Raw genomic sequence first — 22,554 nt, 5'->3', positions numbered from 1 at the left:
TGGAAGTATTGCAGTGAAACCATTAATTTGTATAATTAGTTTATAATAATAATTATATGAGATTTTAAATCTTATCTAATATGGAACTCCTTTGCTACTGTTTAGAGCAATAATATTTTCCAGAAGTCTCATGTGCTCGAAGGTGAGACTTTTGGAAAGTGATTGGATCACTGGGGCAACTGTATTCATCAGTGGATTTATCCATTAATGGATTTGTAGCTAAATGTGTGGTTAGGAGGTGGGGCCTGGTTACCAGAGACGCGTCACTGAAGGGTGTGTCTCCCTCCCTGGCTCCTTCCTTCCCCTTCTGCTTCCTGGCTGTCATGAGTAGGTAGATTTCCTCTGCTGTGCTCTACTGTTACAGGCAGCTGAGTTAGTTAGAAATATTATAGGGAGTGAGACAGGGCTGGGTCCTCCATGGAGCCAGTGCAGATACCTTGCAACTGTGGGGTAGACAGACATCTCCTGCTGTGGGCCTGGCCTCAAGACAAAAGATCAAACAAATGCATCCACATCCTAAGGACTGATATTATAAATAGCTCCCTATCACCCTGAGGAAGCCTGGAGTCACCATCCCATCCCCCTAGGGAAGAGTCTACTGCTCCTTAAGAATGCCCACTTTCTAAGTGACTCACTTCACCATTTGTCCCTAATGTATCAATTTTACCTGAACTATTAATCTTATTGGCTAACTTTAGTTATGTCCCACCTTAAGTCCGTCTGCCTTGTGAGTTTCCAGTTTTCCCCCACCTTGAATCTGTCTTGCTCCATGATTTTGCTCTATAAAAGTCTCTGGAAAAGACTTGAGTCCTTGGCAACCTGCTTTGGACCCCTTCTATCTCTCTTCAGACAGAAGTTTTCTTTCTCTCAATAATATATTCTACTCTTAACCTCCATTGTTTCTAAAATTCATTCTTTGATTTTAGAGAACATGAACTCCTGGACATAGTAAGTCGGGAGTTTCATTCCCCTATATCATTACCTCTGTGCCATTTATGCCTTGGAACTAGCTGACCATGCACTAAGCCCTCCAATCCCATGAACCAAATAAAACCTTTACTCTTTTAAACTGTGAATATTGAGTCTTTTTACCCTGTGACAGGAAAACGGAATAATACACATAGCCTCTAACCCAGGGTATATACATGATAAATAATTTACATTGTCCAATTTAGGACTTTATCTCAGCTAAAAAGAATAATCAGAAAGGCTGAGTGATAACCTAACTTATAAACTCTCATGATTAATTTTTTTCATAGCCAAGGCAATTTTCTATATAATCATTGTATATCAGGAAGGTCGTAATCCCAAAGAAAATCCTTGGGTTCACAGTCCAAGGTGTTTGGCAAAGAGGAAGAAATAAAATGTAGAAATGTGAATGACTATCAACACTTCTGTAAAATTTTTAGATCTACAATTCTTATAGGGGAAGTGTAACTAGCCGAGTAGTGGGAAGAGGGTATTATGTAAATGCAGGTATATTCAGAGAGAAAATGTAATGTGGGTACATTTTCTGTGGATCAGTTCACTTTACTTGAAAAAGTTATGATTTTCATATTGGTTTTTAAAAACCTATTAACTCAACCCTACAGCTCTATAAAATTAAGTTTTATAGGTAAGTTTATAAAAATAAGTTTTGTAAACAAGTTTATAGTATAAAAAGGGGTTTATTTAATGAGCAAATAACAAGATTCCCTGCATATTGCACATATACAGCAATGTTAAATACTGTATTTTGATGTTTTCTATTTTGAGAATATTGCATATGGATAAACACACTTGATGTCCTGACGTTCGGGTTTCAGTTGTTGCAGTTGTTGCTTTCCCATGCCTGGGATGGATTTCAGGTCGGCTCAACAACTAAACCACATCTCTAGCTCTCTTCCCTTAACTGACTTGGAGTATAGGAATGTACCACTGCACCTAGCTAATGGCTTTACTTTTGCTCATAAGATAATTAAAATGGCATAAAAGGAAAATCTACCTCCTATGTAAATTGTAACTTTGTGAAGCGACACATAATTCCCTTGCCACGTTTACTGTTGTGTATTGCTGTGTTTTTCTTTTCTTTTTGTGGTACAGGGTATTAAATCTAGGACCTTCCCACTGAGTTATGTGCCCAGGCCTTACTATATTTTTTATTTTATTTTATTTTGAGACAGGGTCTTGCGAAATTGTTCAGACTGGGCTTGAACTTGCTATCTTTTTGCCTCAAAACCCCCAGAGTACACGGATTGCAAGGATGTACTATCATGGTTGGTTTGTGGTTTGAATATTTATATAAGGTAATTACAGTGTTTAGTCATCACAGGATGTTTAAACCAAAGATAGGATGGCAAAAGGTATTTATACTAGCACGACTGATACTTATTTACCATGGCTTAATGTTAGAAGCCTTGAGTCATCATTGAAGAGGCTAGTTAAGCCTTTGCAATACAGTGGCGCTTTCCTGAATAATTTTTCAGGCAGTAAACTTCTATGGGACAAAAATAGAGGAGTTTATTGTAAAGCTGTCCTTACTGATCCTTCCAGCTTTGTCATTAGACTGAGAAATGGGTAAAAAGGCATAAAGTCGTGCTAATTAATTGACTTTCTTCTTTAAAATATCAAGAGTCCAATTTTGGGGGAACAAGTGCTGCTTTATTTTGACAGGCTTCTTCTTCGTCTAACATTTAAGAGACATCTAACAAATTGAATAACAATGGCAAAATTCTGTTGTTATTTTGAACAACTAATACTTTTTTCTGTTGCAGATATTTTAGTGAGAAACTGAGCAGTTTTCTATCAGAAGAAATGTTTTGTACTGTAAGAAAAGAAAGTTTTTTATTGTTTAATTAATAATTTTATTAACATAAATTATAGAGACAAGAAATTTCAGGGTTGCTGTAGTAGTTAAGGGACATCACAGACTCAGAATCTGTTCACTTGCAGAACCTCTTTTATTTTTTTTAGCATAATATTGTTTTTCTGTTTTATTCTTTCTTCTGCTTTTAGCTTTGTGTCACAGAATACTTGCTGCAGAGCTTCGCATTCAACTTTCACATGACAATTCGAAGCTTAGAAAAGGAGATGGGAAGAAAGAAAAGGGCCTTTTATCATGTGATTATATCCTGTAGTCAGGAAACAATTTCCAGAAGTCTCTGGCTCTCTAGTCCACCACTTCAAATCCCAAATTCTAGAAATTCACATCCAAAATAATCACTGGGAAGTCAGTTGTGATTTTAGTAGAGTCTCAACCATTTGTGGCTTATACCCTAGGACCCAACAGCAAAACCCAGTGTTACCAAACAATATTGAGTCAAAAAAAGAACAACATTTGCCGTGGGTTGCACTGTGGCTATGTGCCAGGCACTACTTGAATGCCATGCAAGGTTCCACATGGGTTTTCCAATATTGCATTCCCACCATGTGTTAGAGGCCACCAGTTAACAGAAATCAACATGCAAAGCAAGGAGCAAATATTTCTGAACTTTTTAGTGCACAGACATAGCTATGTATATTTAAAAATTTATTTCTGATTGACACACAACAATTACATATATCTAAGGGACACAATGTGATGTTTCCCATCATGTAAACATTACATAATATTGAAATCAACGTAATTGGCATATCCATCTTTTAAAATATTTATATTTTAAGGGGAAATCCATAAAACAGGTCACGTAGTAGAATGTAAACTTGCTCTTGCCAAATAAATAAAGTGAAATGGGGATAATATTGAGCAAACATTTTCAATCCTACAATAACGCTGCAAAGAATCACTGGAAAGAAGTGTCAATAGATGAATAAAAATTTATTTCCAGAATTTAAAACATAATTTAAAAATGCATAACTCCGAAATGCTTTATCTTTACATGCCAAGTTAAGAAGCTATTTTTGTGAAAATGGCACAGTAGAAATGTGTCAAATAACAGTAAACGTACCCTAAAGGAAGGAAAATTCAACAAACAAAAGTGAAGATGATAACATAGTAACTCTTTTGGAACAAATATGAGTTTATCTTTTTCCCAAATAATTATTTTATGTGCTAAGATAGCTTTCCTGATGTTTTAAAATTTTCATGTGATTAGATTACACTACAAAATAGCAATGAGGCATATTTACAGAAAACCAGGCAACATTTGGCAATACCAGTAATCACTTGATCTGTTGTCATAGTGGAAGAGGAACATCTGTGCAGAAAGAAGATCACCCATTTTAACAGAGCGCACAAAAGATGAGATGTGTAGTACATCCTTTTTTAATTTTTGTACCTGTGGATGGTCAGGTTGGCTTGCATCTTGTGAAACTGAGTTTATTTATAAGGAAGGCACTTGTTTACTGTTTGAATCAGCAGGTGAATTACTCCATAAAAGTGACCAGAATCCACATTAGAGGAAGTTTACCCAAGAGAAATCACACAAATTTGGAAACAGATGGTACAGGGTGAGACAACAGAATGAAGATAGCACTTAGAAGAAACAGGCAGAAAAGGTAAATGATTTCAATTCTTTTTTTCTTTTTTAAAATTTATTATTATTTTAAAGGTAATAAAATACAACAGAACAAGATGGAACAAAGCCACGTTAGACAGTGTAGTGAAATTAGTACAGAACTTCACAGCAGATTACTGGGATAACAATAATAGGTAAAACAGCAAAATAAAATTAAAGGACATTATAGAACTTATCAAAACAGAATATTGGATAGAGCAATATAGTTAATTAGAACAAAGCAAAACAGTGGTAAAAATATTTGCCTTCAAAGATATGGTAGAAGGGAATCCCCCTTATTTGCTGTATTGCATATGGTTAACCTCCCAAGTGATGCTCAGATCTCTGGCTCCCATTTGCAAATGGAGTGTGTGTGTGTGTGGGGGCAGGGGGGAGGTTGGATGTTTGATTCAGCCAGTGTGCCAGTAGGCTCACTACCGCTCAGCAGGAAGGCGAGCTGGTTGCTTGGTTTCCCAGAGTCCTAACATGGCGCGGATCTCAGGAGACACTGATGGTTCTCTCCCTGGGGTTGCCACAGCCTGCCACACCACAGCCACTTACCAAGGAGGCGAGCTCTGATTTCAACTCTTACTAGGGGAGAGTTTTGAATTTTTTTCTTTGGGGGTAGTCCTTCTTGGCCTGATCTACTACTGTTTATTCCCATCCTTACTCCTAAGAATGACACTATTTTAACACTCACTCTTATCAAATTTGTGTCACATTTCCCAGGATATCATTATTGGTTCTTTCCCCTCATCTCCATCAACATAACCTTATTAAAGAATAATTAGCAATTACCAATTGTGTAAGTTTAGAAGGTACAATTCGATGATGCTTACTATATGTATGTTTATGAAAAATTCACCCCACAAACAAGTTATTTAACCTATCTATCACCTCATGGTTAACTGTGTGTGCTAAGAAAATGCAAGATTGTACTTTCTTAGTAAATTTCAAGTATAAAATATTATTATTATTAACTGTAATGGTGTGCTACATTCAGACCTGCAGCACATGTGCTCACCAGCTTCTCACTCTTTCTATTTGCTTATGCAGTACTTTTTTGGTTTACTGATCCTCATTTATAACAGTTATTTGTCATGTGATACTTGATACATTGATTATTCTTGGTTTATATCATTAATCCAGTATCCTTAACTCTACCTTGCCTTCAGACCACTCTAGATTCCCAGGTGAATGATACTATCCAGTATCCAGAAACAGAGTAATCTCAAAATGGAGAAATTTTTCACCTAAGCATATAAACATAGAGGCCTGGCTCACAGCAGGAGGTGTCTTTCTCCCCCACAGTTACAAGGTATCTGGGCTTCTGTACTGGCTCCTTTGTGGACCTAGACCTGGTCTCACTGCCTATAATATTTCCAACTAACTCAGCTGCTTGTAACACTAGGAAGGGAAGTCTTTTGAAATGTAAATGCAGTAATAATAAATAAATAAAAGAGACCATATCCCCTCATCTCCCAAAATAAAAGCTATCAGAGTCCTTCTGATTCCAGGCTTTCACTGAAGCTGTTCTCCTTGAAATGCCTTCTTTAATATGTTTAATGCCTGTAAGCACAACTGAGTGTTTTTCCATCTAGGAAAAAGTTTTCAGACCTCTAACTATGCTAACCCTGTTTTTCTATTTCATATTGTTGGGATCTGGCCCAGAAGGGCTCTTCAGCAAATGTTAATTGAATGAATATATCATTTTACCTTAGAATATTAATGTTAGGCCATGTGTTCATTCTCTTATTTTATTTCAATATGTACACTGAGATTTATTTTCGGTGTTGCTTGTATGAAAACAGTGATAATGCCCTTGATGTTTTCAATAATAGTGAAATGAGATTTAAGGGAATACAAATTGATTATATTCAATCTCACGGCTTCTATTATCTGAAGCTCTTTAATGAAGAGCTGTTCATCATCCCCTGCAGCAAAATTGTTCATTGATATCAATACAGAGGCCTGGAAGTTAATGATATAAACAGAGAGAGGAAAGTGAGGTCGTTTTTGCAGGCTGAAAGGAATGGTAAAATAATAATAATACAACTAAATAAACTTTAAAAAACCCTTAAGATCAATAACAATCGTGGAGCAGTCCGGTGATACTGCAGTGGGAGAGTGCAGAGCACTCAGGGGATAAGCACATGCATTAATAGCTCTGAAATCTAAAGCAGCCTCTACTTTCCTGAGTTCTTTGGTGTTAAAAAACAAAAACAAAAACAAGAGTATTCCAAGTGCTAGTGAAGTGGGCTTGATATGGCCCACTTTCCACTGTTCTACCAACTCTCATCCTGAGGCTAAGTGCAATGTTTACAGATATGCCTACTTTACCATGATTAAAACATTACATCTTTGAAGAGGCCCTAATTAAATCAAACATAGCTTGAGCAAACATCCAGGACTTACGACCTTCAGAACCCACATCTTGACACACTTTCAAATAGTTTCTGGATTTTTAGTCAGTCAGACAGCCCATAGCACTTGTTTACAGTCCTTATTAGCATTCTCAAAAGCCATTGAGCACACCAATACTCTGCTGCTCGGGCATGCATTATCTACCTCTGGAAAGCTTCTTGCAACCTGGCTAAGAACTGGTCATAAGGCTCATGGGGACCCTGAAGAATGTGTAAAAGGACTGAGTAGGAATGCCATTCTCTCGGGAACAGCTCCTTTCATTATGAAAGCCATTTGCTGATAAACCTGATCTGAAAAAGTTAACTGTGAGATTAGATCTGAGTGCAGATCTGGTCCTAATAGCACTTCTTCCATACTCTATGGGTATACTGCTGCCCAATTCTGTCAAGCTTGCTCAGCTGCTAGCCCTTGAAAGTTAACATGATAAGTTAAATAAAGCCCTGCAGAGAGGCAGGGTTTTGCTAAATGCTTAATGTCTAAAGGAGGTAAGTACAAAGTTTCTACTACAGACTTCAACAAGCCCAATGTGAAAGGTCCTTAAACCCCATTGTTCGCGACACTGGATTTTAATTCTCTGAGCAACTTACACCCCAAAGGATTGTGCTCATTAGCATTTCATTGTGGATTGTTAGAGTCAAGATGAATACGAAAATACACGTGTCTCAAGGGGCTCCCCATAGAGCGCAGCCTAAGCAATCTTTGATAAGAAGACATTACTTTTGTCTGAAACACAGAGAGGAAGGAGAAAGAGGAGATGGAACAGAAGGGGACCAGGGCTCTATACCTTCCTCTTCATCCTCTCTCAAGGGTGCACTAGGTAGGGGATATTCTCCTGCAGTTAAAGAACAAAGAATCACATGGACCAAGCCTCATGTGGAGAAAGTTTCAGTTGATATAATAGCGCAATCAAAACCCTCTCTCACTGTATCCTGACCCTCTATGCCAAATGTACTCATCTGAGGAAATGAAGGTTTGTTTGATAACATTTTGAAGCACATGAGGAATCAACTGAATACTAATTTGAGCACCAGACTGGTGCAACAGAATTTTCAACAAAGGAATGTAATGCTTTACTTTCAACAATGAACTCTGCCCCATTGACCTGGCTAACTTTATTGTCTCACTCACATCCTTTTTTCTTTTGTTGTTTTCTTTTTGCAGGCTGGCACTTCTCTGCTGCGGAAGTCTCTATCACTGATTCACTGCACTTTTCCCCTAGAAGGACTTCCTTGACCAGGTCACTATTTGGGTGCCATCTGTAGGGGTTTAGCCTATGAGCTTGACCAAAGAGCTATGAAGATGAAAAGCAAAGAGACACAGAATTAGGTTAAAAATATGAAGAGGTAGGGTTTCTGGTCTTCCTTTGACAAACAGCTTTGAATAACTGGCATATCTAGGCTTTATTCACTCAGAAACAGACACGGCACAAGAAATCAGAGTATAATGGGATTCACCTGTCTCCCACCATTCATGGTACTTTTTTGCATAAGCAATTGGATCTCAGCTATTTTTACTTTTCACTGAAGCATGTCAGCACACACGCACTGCTTCGCTCTCTAGTGCTGACAGAAATGGTCAGTTAAGCCTTAATCTTCCTATCTGTCCTCCCACACTGGCTTTCAATGTGGCCTTCACTACAGGTAGGTGGTTGTTTCCAGGGCTGTGTGCTTGGAATTTCCCAATGATGGCAATAAACAATTGATTCAGTATTAGTCTTAGTTTGGATACATTTCAGAGCAAATGAGTAATTTTAATTTGTTTTATTTTCTTTAGCCACAATACAGGAAATTTATATCTGGAAGAATTTCTTATTGGGAAAGCAATTTGTCCAGAAGAATTTACTGTGAAGAGTAAGGATGAATCATAGTGTTGAGGATCAACATTTATAAATGAAAATAATTAACAGGAATACTACAATGGAGCATGCAGGTGAGGTAAACTATTGATATACAGAGATTGTTATCTATCAGAATTGGCAGCCAAAGGTGCCATGAAATCTTTACCTCTATTACCCCATAAAAGTTATGGACGAACCTTTGGGCAACTGAAGCCACCTCTCTATCCCTATATAATGGGGGAAAATGAAGGAATTTCTTTATAAGTTGTGAGGATTTAATGGGGTAACAATCAGGAAGCACTTAAATAGAATGTAAATATGAAACCTGCTCATTGTGATAATTCAGTACATGTGCACAGTGTCCACTAATTATTGTATGCATCTTCGTGACTCTGCAAAATATAGTAATGAAGAAACACAAAGCATTCTCCCTACTATTACTGTAACTCAATTAAAAAAAGTACTCTACTGTCATTTCCCAAAAGTTTATCTTATCCCCAGGAACCACAATAAGGCACATTTGACTTTGGAGCATTTAGCATTTAATGTTTCCCCATGTGAAAGTTCACAAATGGCCTCTTTTGTACTGTATTCCTAGTGCTTTCTCAAATTACTGAAAAATGCTCATAAACATAATAAAAGGGTTTTGTAGCACTGCTTGTAAAAACTTGACAATTCTGTTTATAAGTATAGGAATTTTCTCATACATTCTAATTTGTCTCTAACAAAATGCTACTGAAGTTGCTTTTATTATTTTAATTCTGAGATCAGAAGTTTGGGGAAATTAAATGAATGCCATGAAGTTATAAAGTTGTGTGACAGCAAATCGAGACTCTAACTTTTATCTTTTTACTTCAAATTCATTTTTGTTGTACAACTTTTATTTGCTTGGCATGGAAAACTTGGTTTTGTAGATCACTGATGGGGTTGTCTGTGAACAAGTAGGTAACTGGTTTATAAGTTTGCTGATTTTCTACTGTGAAAGTAAGCCAATTGTTCAGTGCTTTGTATATTGATCTGTAGCTTGACTTAGTTTCTAAAATGGAAACGATTTATTCTTTATGACTAATCAAAAACAAAGCAAAAATTATCAAATTTAAAAGATTGTTTACTTCTATTTATTTTTTGTAGTAATCTACTACATTATGATTTTAATATAAATCCCTGTTGTATCCTAGGATATGAAGTGAAAAGAAATGTCCTATTTTTAATAATGATTTTATAATAACATACATTGTGTGTATAACTTTTAATTCTGGGGCTGGAGATTTAGCTCAGCGGCATAAGCTCCTGCCTTGCAAGCAGGCGGTCGTGAGTTCGATCACTGGTACCAATAAAAAAAGGAGAAAGACCAAAAAAAAAAAAAATTCCTAATAACTTTTAATTCTTTGAAATATTATTCCATGTAAAACAGTTTGCATTTAATGTTTGAGAGATTATTTACCTAAATAAAACTACAATTCTCTATTTGACCCATCCTGGTTTTACTAATTTTCTATAAACTGTTCTTTACCATTTTGAGATTTTGTACTGCATGCAAAATATCTGCTACTAAAAATGTTTATCTTTGATCATTAAATGAGAACCAAAGCATATTATCATTCAGCAGTTTGAAAAAAAATCACTTCAGCATACTTTGAAATTTTGTTATCATAAATTCCATGAATTATTCTTCTAACATCTTTTTGTATCATTTGGTATTATAATTTTGAAAATATTATAGTCAATTTGACTTTTCCACATATTTTAGTAATAGTAATCATATAAATTATCATCCTCAAAATTTTCAACAAATTTAGGCAGAGGTAAAAGTCTTTACATGGCGAAATATCAGTGTTGGAGCTCCAAAAATTCCAAAGTAGATATTTTTTAACGTTCATAGCATAATGAGATTCACTTTAACCTTTTCCAACATAATTGTGATAAATAGTAAAGTTCATTCCCATCTAAAGCTGAATAGTTTAAACTCCAAGATTTTAGTACTTGTGCTATGTTTAAGATTTTTATAGTTTTAATGTTCTCAGTGTTGTTACAGTGCTTATTATTAACAATTTGAATTTTCAAAGTGTTCTTATCAAGTCTCAGTATGATTAAAACTTTGACATTTAAATGAATAATTTTGGTCTTTCTTTAACTTTACCTTTCTTCATATTTTTCTTACTTTTTCTACCATTTAAAAAGTTGCTCATCTCATGGATTTCTGGGTGACATAGTCACCCCTCCTCTGAAGACAACCCACTTTTTCCTTCTGATCTCATGAAGTCAGAAATCTCTGTCATTCAGAACCCTACTTCTCCTATCTTCCCTTAAAGCATCCTCCAATTTCAGTAGCATCTATGTCCCCAAAATCTATTAAATCACCCTTCATTTCTTATCCACTGCCATAAGGGAAGAATGTACACATTTTCACTTTATGGCTACTGTGTCTTCCTAGTGGACTTTATTTTTGTTCTGCTTACTGTAGTCCTTACCCTGCAAAGAGTAACCTAAAGGGAACATACAGTTTCAAGCTGTACAGCATGAATAATCTCATTATAAAGTTATCTGTTGTCCCTCTTGTTTAATTTTCCTTCTATTCTTTCATGAGAACCCATGTTGTAAATTTTAAATTCCATCATCTCTCATTTCTGTGAGTTGCATACATTTTTCCTTCTGCTACAGTGATCCTCTTTGAGTAAGTCTTTCTTTTCCACCTGGTTAACTGCTACTGCTCCAGCTCCCTTCAAAGTCTTTCCTGACCAACCCATAGCAGTGATCCCACAGCATCTGATAAACACAAATCCTCTCTTGCTAAACACTACATTCTGCAGTCTTCCATGCAGAATGGGATTGATATGCCAATTGAGAGTGATCTGGTCCCAAAAGTGCTCCTAAAACTGCTCTATACCTTTTCACCTTTTATAGCTCAATACAAGTCAACATGGAAACATGAGAAACCATGAATCAGAGATGACAAAGTCACTCTGTAGCATCTTCCTTGGTCTCTGAAATCCCACTTGAAAAGTTTCTGGATAATTTTGAAAACCTATTTTAAATGGAAGGAACTGGAAAAGATACATTACATAAATAAATCAGGCACAGAAAAGTACTTTGCATGTTCTGATCGACATGTGGAACCTAAAAATTTGATGTCAGTAGAGAATACAATAGTAGTTAGGAGAGCCTTGAAAGGGTATAGAGAAGAGGGGAAAGGAGGGCATGAATAAGGGGAAGAGGGGCGTAGTAGGATTTGAGAAATAAATACTAATCTTAGAGCCCAGTAGAAAAGCAATAGTTGACAAGTTAATGGTTGAAAATAGTTATTAGAGAAGATTTTGAATGTCCTCAAAGACAAAGAAATGGTAAGTATCTAAGGTGATTGATGTACCAATTACCTTGACATGATAATTATATAATGTGTACATGTATTGAAATAACACCATGTGCTCCACTAAGTACAAACAATTATTATACATATAAATACATATTTACTTACATTTTCTTTTATAATAGCCCTTTTCAGACTCTGTGCAATTGAAATATAAGTCCTAACTATAACAGTAATACATTTGTACACTATTTTAAGTGCCTCCTTCTCTGTCTTGCTAAGGTACTGCTTCATATAGTTACTATTAAATACTTTTGAGATAATAATTAAATGAATAAAAATGGCTTAGGCTCAGAAAATGATGAACATATGAGATAGAGTGTTTTCAGTAAAGCTGTCGTATTTGGTGGCTAAATTAAGTTTTATTTAATTTAATATCATATCTTCACAAGGTCATTTATTATTTACTTCCTTTAACAATTTATTTTTCCTGAAATCATATTATGATAGATACAGACATATGCTTTTGATATGAGGAGGCATTCACCATGTTTTATTTTGGATAATTTTCTGTTGTATAATTATGTTTTGTTCCCTAATTTACTATTGCATATCAGATTTTTAAAAGTATATAACAATGATGCAATCCTTTATGTTTGATAATCTGTCCTTTATTCAGCATCAGGATGAAACAGTAATTAGTTTTCTGCAAAAGTTAGGTAATTCTCCTATAGCTACTACCACTAACTACTTTGATTTGTGATACTGTGTAATAGAGGAAGCATTACAAGTGAGACAAACTTATAAGCAATAATTAAATCAGGCCACTGGCTTTGAATACCCAGTGATAAACATTACAAATTACAGTGTCATGAATTATGAGTGTACCATGTTCACTCATCATTTATATAAGGTAGTTTAATAAAAAGGCCAAATATTGACTCTTAGATGAATCATACCTTGTATAATTAATTATATGGGTCTATAAAAGTGGTGAGGCCTATTGACTATGAGAAAAGGAATGGTTCTCTCTTTGGTCATTCTCTCTGTGTAACAACAGAAACATGATGTCAGTTGCCATGAATAAAGGTGAGTATAGTTTATATTCATATCTTGTGATTTTCTTATTTTTAAATGATAATGTATCTACTTCAGATATTAGATGAGCTGAGGTTCTGAAAGCTGAAATAAGTATGATGCTAACATACATATCTAAGTGCCATTCTGAGTTTCAAATAGAAAGAATTAAGGTTTTCATTTTACATTTAATGCTTTTTAGTTTTAATATGACCTGGCTCCTTTCATGAATTAGGTGAAAAGTATTATAAGCATAATTCCATTTGAATTCTTTAAACTGTACTTTTTCAGAATTTACTAAGAGACTGAATGATTTAGAATCTAAAAAAGTTTATCTTTTCAAGATAAATTAAGTCTTTGAAACACTCAAACAGCAATGTGTCTTAAAACTGAAGACTGAGTTTAAACTATATATATTGTTAAGATAAATCCTGTGAAATACTTAAATTTTTATGCAAAATTTAAACTAGCTCCATGTTCTTCAAGCTCTATGTATAATGTAATTAGTAATATAAAGCTTAGAGGTACTTAAAGATTAAAGAAGTTTCTTTCTTAGCTTTACATCTCTACCCTAAAATAATCTAGGTATAAATTGTGTCATACAAGAATTTTTAAATAAATAGGTATTTTGTAAATAAACAAGTATTTTTAATTTTACTTCAATTGCAAAAGAACTTGTAAAGGAAAAAAATCTGCAAAATTCCTCATTCACTGGTAGATATCATATACACTTGTTTAAATTTTGTCTATGCTCCATATTCAATAGTTAGAAATAAAAATTCTCAACACAAAAATGAATTTCATTATCTGATTAAATTAAGTATTAAAATATATGCAAATTTATAAATTTAATATCACACATATGCATTTATTTGTCTTTTCTTCTAAAATTTGCTCTATTTTCTTTGACAAAATTGATTTTTTGCAGGAGTTTCCTTGTTAAAATAATTAGATATTTTAATGTCTCATATTTTAAATAATCTTATCACTTTGAATTTTTATTAACTTCTAGTAATCACTCTAGATCATGGTTGCTAAGGGCTCTAGGAAAGGTGCTGCCTTGGATAAACTCAATGTATCATTTGATATTCTGGAGAGTAGAAAGCACAAGATTTGCTGCAGTTTTCTTGTAGTAGAGTATGAGTTTTTCTGATTCTGGTTTAGAAAAATGTGTGTGTGTGTGTGTGTGTGTGTGTGTGTGTGTGTGTGTGTGTGTATTTCACCATTTACCTTTGTTAAACAGAATTTTCCACTTGGGAGTCAGTCATCATAGAGCAGAAGACTCAACTTGATGAGTGACAGAATCTTAGAGGACATTGATTTTCCCCTTCATCCCCGACTCAGTGTTTACCTAATATGACCCAAAATTTTCAAGGCAAGTAATGTTTTTAAAAATTGTTCTTTGCATGCATTAGTTAGAAAGAGAATAACTTCTAATTATATGGAAACTGAAAGAGACCAGTTGGATAACAACAATAGTTGTCTTAACACACATACTTTCTATATTAAATCCTATAAAATGGCAAAAACAAAACATTTTTTAAAGAAAGAATGAATCGAAAACAGAGAGAATAAATGTTTGCTACCAACAGAATAGAAATGTTCAGATTCCAGAACAATAAAAAATTGATAGAATCAAATCTACAGTTATTAAAATGAAGTTAAACACAAGTAAGAGAATACAGTGATGGAAAGAAAGACAAAGAAACCCTGAATACAAAGTCAGAAGGCTCATATATTCCAAGAATTTATAAACTGAGGAGCAACAGTGACCACAAGGGCAATTAGGACCACGCCTCCATCTGATGTGTACTAAGCGACAGGTGGCAAAAGTACTTATCCAGGGGCTGGGATGTAGCTCAGCTGCATAAGTGTCTTTCTGGCAAGCACAAGGTTGTGAGTTTGATCCCTGGTATATAAAGAAAAGTACTTATCCATGGGTTAAGGCAATGTTGGGCAATTGGAAATCCCAGTGCTTCAGGAGCACAAAGAACTATTGCACCTACAGGGGGAGCTGAAGCACACTGAACAGGCCCCTAGCATCACATCAGGACTCCTGGATATCACTGCCAGGTGACCGCCATGGACAAAAGTGGCAAGTGATAGTAATACAAGACACCAAAATTAGTAGATGGGTGATTCTATATTTGAAGGAAACTAATTACTATTATAGTAAGGAAATAAGCAGGTCTCTGAGACATATCCAGACAATCAGACATTTTGAAATAAAAATTTCATCATGAAACTAAAATATATAGATATTTGATAGAGGAACATAACTGCAAAACATAAACAGTGAACGGGCAGATATATATATATATATATATATATATATATATATATATATATTTTTTTTTTTTTTTTTGTCTTTTTCCTTTTTATCAGTACCGGGGATTGAACTCACAACTGCCTGCTTTCAAGGTAGGCGCTTGTGCCGCTGAGCTAAATCCCCAGCCCCCAGGCAGATATATTTAATAGGGACAAAAGAGGTTGTGAAATAAGCATGAAACGCAACTTGCTAAACTTACTGAATTGTAATTGGGAAAGATAGACAGTCATCTACTCTTGAGATTGATACTTGTAGTCATGGGTTGCAAGGAAAACAATTATATACAGAACACATAACTTAAAGTATTGTTTATGATAGTCACTCCAAGAGTCAAATACAAATAAAGTACAGGAAATCTGTCAACACACTACAGACCTAGAGAATCCAGCTAAAGGCCAAGATCCATGGCAAGTCTTGCATGAGTTCAGCTGAAAACCTAGGGCCCATGACAGGGCCTCCCATGTGTCCAGATGGAGGCATAGAGCTCACAACAATGATTCATGCAAGTCTGTTTCATGGATCTGTGTTGTGAAGGCCCCAAGGTTAGCGGTGGAAGCTAGAAAGTCTATGCCAGTGGAATGAAAGATCTGTGCCAATTGGTTGAGGGTTCTACACTGGAGCCAAGAAATAATAGACCAAATAAAGACCAGGACTCCTCTGAAAAGTACTATAGCCTTCGTGACAGTGAGTTCCTGAGCTCCTCCAATGAGAACAGCCAAGTTCATATCAGGAAGCCAATGTGACAATCTTCTCCTGGAGATTGAGCAGCATACATCTTACCCTCCAGAGCCAAGAAACAATGTTCAAAGTAAGAACCAGAGCTCCCCCAAAGTGAACCATAACCATTCTCAGCATCAAGGCCTGAGCTCCTCTGATGATAATAGCAAAGTTCATGTCTGGGAAGCCAGCATGACAAACTCTTCTGGGAGAAACAACAGCCCTAAACCAACAGCTCCTAACAACACTACTCTTCCTCTCCAGGGCTCCTTTGTACACATTAATCCTCATGTAGGCCATCTACACTGAGCACCGTACTGATTTAGTTCCGCTGGTGCTTTTTTATTATTATTTTAAAGAGAAAAAGTATTCAGAAAAATCAAGAAGCAATAAAACAATAACAACAAAAGCAAAACGACAACAACAACAAAAAACAATAGCAATACAGGATTTCAAAGCAAGATGATAGGAATTTAACAGTGATTGTTATATTGCATAAAGTTATCTTCAAAATAGCTTAAGTTTACCATCAGTTTTCAATTCACCACACTAGCTTTAAGTATCATTGTTACAAATAAGGAAAATTGCAAGAAAATTTTGAAGATGCAATCTTCAGATCATTAGACCTTAAAAATTCACAATTTAAACTTAATCATCAAAAGTAAATAAAACAATACAAAAGAAAGTAGGTAAGTTTCAAATCTCTATAAACAGAACAAATGTAAATGTATTAGTGATCATAAATATAGATTAGTTGAACTTTCTCATTAAAAAAGTATTACTTAGGATTTCCTAGAAGAGTAGAATCAATAGGAAATACATGTTTACATATAGAACTATGCAAGGGATTTATTGGACAGACTTATAGAATTGGAGGGTGAGTAGTCCTTCAATGACCATCTTCACACTCAAGAGCCAGAGGATCCATGGGTGATCAATCCAAGAAGCTGGAAGTTCCAGAACAAGAAGGATCAAGGATGCAGTGTCATACTGAGATATGGAAGACCTGGGAGCTTCCTGAGGTTTGTAGATGTGAGTCCACGTTGAAAGGCTGAAGAAACCACAGTCCAGTGTCCACAGGTGATGGCAGTAGCAATAGACACACACTAAAGCAAAATGCAGCTTTTCAAATGCATGCTGAATTCCCTTTTTTCATTCCATCTGGATGCAAGCTTATTGCACATGCTGCTCACAATCACGGCAAGACTTTTCTGCTTGCTTAGGTGGCTTTCATGTCAATCATCTCTGGATCCAGATAGTATAGAACCCTTCAGACATCCAGAAGGGTTCTTTACCATCTCCCAGGAGTGCCTTAATCTAGGCAGGTTGGCAATCTTAAGTTAAACATCATAAATATATTTAGCACTAATAAAATTATAATTCAAAGTAGAAATATATCATTATTACTACAAACATACACATAAGTATGTATACATGTAAAACATAGACTAGAAATACAAAATACTAAATATAACACAGGAATATACTGTCAAATCTAAAACTATAGTAGCAGATTAATGATATATAAAAATAAACATCTTTGTAAAATTTTGGTAAACTGAGCCAAATAAGAATAATTCTGATTGTTTGGTATTTTGATAAAAATATAATGGAGGTGATATATGCATGAATCTAAATTTATTCTCCTGAGCATTTAAGTACATAATTTATTATTATTTTTTACTTTCTTGTATGAGGCCCAATATAATATCAAAACATAAACTGATAACAAAAATTGTCTACTGGCCATTTCTATAAATGAATATTTTCTCTAACAATTATTCTTGTGAAATTATAAATGGTTCAAAACAATTGCATTTTATTACTATTCATCAATAATTAAAGTTCAAAGGAAATAAGATCCTAATTGTAAATAGCTAGATATCATGTTGTTCCTGCCCATATTATGCATCTTAAGTTCACTAATTTGCTGTAGAGGAAGTCCTGCCTATAAAAGAAATGTTTTGGGGGGATAAATAATTTAGTAATTAATAAGAAATGAAGAATTCCTAAGAGATCTTATGAAGATACTGCTCAAAAATTTCTCATATGGAGAAGTCCAGCACAAAAAAGAAAAATTAACTAGCATTTCAATCTTAAGTAGAAAGCAGAACAAAATTCAATCTAACCTCAACCATCTATATTTTTCAGCATCAAAGCAGAAAGTAATAAAAGTCAGAAAGATACATGCTTTTTTGTTTTTACATAACATTGTTGGGATTTATGTATGTAAATGGGGTGCACAAGCAAGAACACAGATACCATCATTCTGTGGAGATGTCATGCTGGCAGGATACCAAGGGATAATACGGAGAAAGGTCACTGACCTAAAGTGACCCTTCTTCCAGCCTCCTCTCTACCACAGGAGATCCTGGTCCCCAAATCCTTCTTTGGGGACCAATACAGCCACCTTCTGCTTGCTCCCATGACATGTCCTCTGTCTCATCTTCCAATATGACCCCTTATAAAACTCTTTTTTAGTCTCTTTGGGTTTAGATATCCTATTTAGTTGTACATTGAGAGAAAAACAGTGGATAACAGTAATTCATAATAACAAAAAATCCTATTATTTTTATGAGGCATTTCTATTTTTAAAGAAAGTAGAGCTGATGTATGTAAAATGCTAGACAGAAAACAAAAGTTTAACAAAAGTTATTCTCTTTACCCATCTCTGATCCTTTCCTTCATAGGGTTTTCCCGATGCATTATTTACTCCAACTAAATCACAGCAAGATGTGCAACTGATCCCTGCTCTGCTCTCCCTGAACATAGATTCAGAGTGGAAAAGCTGTTCAGGTGGTTAGATTGGACATGTCTGTCTCCCACCGAGCTTTCAGCAAGCCACACTTATCACTAATGGATAATCATTGATACATTCACCATCATTCTTCTTAGGAATTCCGCTCCAAAGTGGAATGGATGGCAAGCTGCCATATGAACTGAAATACTTCTAGAGATCTTCTCATGGTTTCTTAATGACCTCATGACCATTCCGCTGCTACTAACTTCAGCCCGATGTAGTTGCTATGCCAAGCAATTCACCAAGCTGTCTTGAGTGCGGGCTTTATGCCAGCTCCTTATTTCATGTGAGTTTTGAGTAAGGCCAGGAGATACTGATGTTAATCTTAAAAAAGCAGAGTTTGTCAAGGCAAGATTATCTAAGCTAAGTTCGGTTTTGTGAAAAGTGCTATCAGCTTTGGATACAAGTTTTCTTACTTTTTACCATGTGGTCTAAGCATAATAGTGATGTGAGAGGCTTTGTCTTCTACATTCAGATGTAGAACCTGACTCTTCTTCATCACAGGTTACATGTCCTACTGCTCACAATTTACGACGATGCTCTGGAATAGTAAGTGCAGTGCAGACTCCTGAAAGTGAAACCCCTTGAACAAAGCCAAAGGCAAACAAGCTTGTAGACGTCAACAGTGACTAAAGTAGTAAGAACTATGGGAGTAGTAAAACCCAAAATGTGTAAATTTTGTTGTAAAAAAGAGATGAAAAAAAAGTGCTTTAAAGGATACAACAAGCAAGTGTGTTTAGGTGTGTTAAGATAGATGACCATATTACTGAGTTTTTGCTGGATCATTGAACACAACTGTTTGCAGTCTCACTGTTTGAATGTCCACTTTGTATTCTTTAATCCTGTAACTTGAACAACTATTTCTAAGATGACAGTATGTAATCTATTAACTAGTGATGTCTTACCGGTTTTTTTGTGTCTGTATTTACTTGTACCCTTATACTGTTTTGGGTTTTTTTTTCTCCTTTAAATAAAAAAAAAAAAAAAAGAAGAAGAAGAAGTCAACAGTGACTTATGTTTAACCTGACTGTCACTTTTTATAATCATTCTTAAACACCATTGCATGAGGGGGTTCATTTTGTTACCCTCAGGAAAGGGAACCTGACTTCAAAGAGACATAACTTAGTCCCTCAAACCAGTGCTAGGATATAACAATTCTCCCAAGCCTCAGGAAAGTGAAGTTTTGATTAAAATTAAAGGAACACCCAAATCCCTATATTATTTCCAAATCCAAGAGGTCCCCAAAAGGAGGCCAACAAGGGCAAGACAAGTCCAGGAGGATATTTTTTTTGAGGGGGCACCAAAAATTATTTCCCTAGTGTACTCAGTGGTGCACCTCCCACCCTCACGCTTGGCCCGCCCCTAAGATAGATCCTGGATCCCTCCCTCCGCACCGCCCCAACAGGGACAGTCAAGTTGTCCTCCAAACGGGTGCGTCCAGGGCGGACAGTTTCCAGCTCTGCGTTTTTGCCTCCTTCCTCCTCCCTCCGCCCCGCCTGCTCTCCGCACTACAAGTACCCCAAGCCACCGCGCCACAAGTGGCCCAAGTTCTCCGCCGAACACCACGCGGAGTTTTCCACTCCCCTCATCTCGGATCTCGGCCGGTGAGGAGCTCGGAATCGGAGCCCAGCCGGCGCGTGCCGACCCAGCCAACCGCGTCTCTGACCGCGCTCTCTCTCCGCAGGTGACCGCGAGTGGGGCGCAGCTGCGCTCCTCGGCGGCGCCCAGGTGGACACGATGAAGCGTAGCTTGAGGAAGCTGCTGAGATCTGGGGAGACGGAGCCCCAGGGCGCAGTCTACCAGGGCGTTGACGACAGCATGCCTGACTCCAAGGACTTTAAGGTACCCCGGGCCATCGGGACGGGCTCCAAGTCTGGGCGGGGTGGGCTGGTGGTTTCCTTATCCGGTTCAGACATCCGAACCGGTATCAGCGTGATGAGGAGAGAAGATGCTCGATTTAGGAGGTGCGCACTGCACCCTGGAAGTGCTCCTCACAGCTGGCGAGCCTGTTGGACCGTGCTCATGACACATCTGCATGGTGACTGCTTTGTCCTTTCTGTGTGCAGGTTGCTTGCTCAGCTTTTTCTTGATGAGGGGTGGGCAGCTGCGTTTTCCAGAGATCTACCCAAAAGTTCCTTCTTTGTTTTTAACAGAATAAAGCAACTGCTTAAAATCAGGACAATTATATAGCCTGTGCCATTTCGCTTGGAACTTTGGAAGGTTTTCATTTAGAATCTGACAGTATTCTGGCTGGTGGCCACACAAGAGGTGCACTGGGTTTGAGAAGCTACCCATGCTTAGCCATTTTTTTAACTTTTTATTATGATACAGGACCTCCCTAAATTGCCCAAGCTAGGCTTGAATTTGTGATTTTCCTACCCCAGGCTTTCAGATTGCTGACATTAAAGATGCATGCCACTGCTCCAGACTTCAAGTTTTTCTTCATGTTTTTGTTTAATTATCTTTATTCAGTCTTAATTAACTAAATCAAGTGGAACCATTCATGCTATTTAAGGGTATATTAGGGCTTTTAGAATGAGAGATTTAGATGTTTCCTTTTATTACCTGCAGTAGTTTGAGATCATTTCATAAAGCTCCCATAGCTTGGACACATTTGAAAGCAGCATATATAGAGCTAGGGAAAAATTGGAACGCAAGAACTTTTTTGGGGGCTGGGAAAGATACGATAAATAGCATAGTTTCTACACGTACACACATACACACACACACACACAATCTCAGGAATGCTAGCAAAATCAAAGGATCACAGAAAACTTACAAAATATGGAAAAAGAACTCTCAGATTCCTTTTATATTTTTCAATAATTTTCTTTCAAAAAAGTTAATACTGAGTATTTAACCTTTCAATTATTCTAAGTTTTGTTTTTCTTCCTTTTTATTGGCCCTGTTCCTACTTACATGTACTTCATTAAAGCCAACTAATGGATGGATTTTAATATCTGATTTAAAGGGCTTAGTTAGAATTAACTTCTCTAAAAATAATGCAAACACTTTATTATGAACTGAATCTAGAAATGTTTCAGAATCCAAGAGCTTGAAGTGACCACATGATAATAGGAAGCTACATTGGTATAATTTGTCTAAATGACATTGCAGGCTTACCTTCAGAACTTTATTTAGTTGTTTTCAAAGCTCAGAACCAAGTCTTTCAGTTGAGACTGTCTAGCTCATGTACTCTTGTAAGTTGTTTAGGTACTGTTTTGTCATTTTGAGTTCAGTAGTACCTGGTGAGCATGTGAACCTAAGACTTCCTCTAACGAGTATTGCATTGTGTATATACTAACAGCTCACCAATAAACTGACCTGTAAATTGATCTTTCAGTTATGGAGGTAGACAGTAGAGTCCATATTTAGCATCCAAAAATCATTTTAAATTCAAGTGCTAAAATCCTGCCAATTGGATTGAGGTAAACACTTCTTTAAAATTGAGCCTATTTCCAGTGGAAGCTCATTTAAAATCTACTAACGCATGTGAGGAAATTTAGAAGTGGCTGAATGTTCAGTGTCACATCCAGCAGTCACTAAAGGTATATGTAGCTTGTATGAAATTCAGTTTTTCAATTTGAA

The 22,554-nt window shown here is 36.2% G+C and overlaps 1 protein-coding gene across 2 annotated transcripts in view; it reads left to right on the top strand.

Moving 5' to 3' along the window:
- The first annotated feature begins 20,382 nt into the window (after positions 1 to 20,382).
- Trpa1 (transient receptor potential cation channel subfamily A member 1) overlaps positions 20,383 to 22,554 on the top strand; it is a 42,419-nt gene continuing 40,247 nt past the window's right edge. Inside the window, exons 1-2 of one of the 2 annotated variants that reach the window (XM_063256851.1) lie at positions 20,383 to 20,570; positions 20,651 to 20,808. In XM_063256851.1, the coding sequence (XP_063112921.1) occupies positions 20,704 to 20,808 (105 nt within the window). In that variant the 5' untranslated portion in view covers positions 20,383 to 20,570; positions 20,651 to 20,703. Of the gene's footprint in view, positions 20,571 to 20,650; positions 20,809 to 22,554 lie in introns of those variants that run through there. The other variant, NM_001198770.1, reaches the window with a different exon arrangement.

Source organism: Cavia porcellus, unplaced genomic scaffold (genome assembly GCF_034190915.1).
Source record: "Cavia porcellus strain 051 isolate PalLab524CR breed Dunkin Hartley unplaced genomic scaffold, mCavPor4.1 scaffold_10, whole genome shotgun sequence".
Lineage (NCBI taxonomy): Eukaryota > Metazoa > Chordata > Mammalia > Rodentia > Caviidae > Cavia > Cavia porcellus.
The sequence above is the reverse complement of the archived record's forward strand: the minus strand, read 5'-3'. Positions and strand labels throughout refer to the sequence as shown.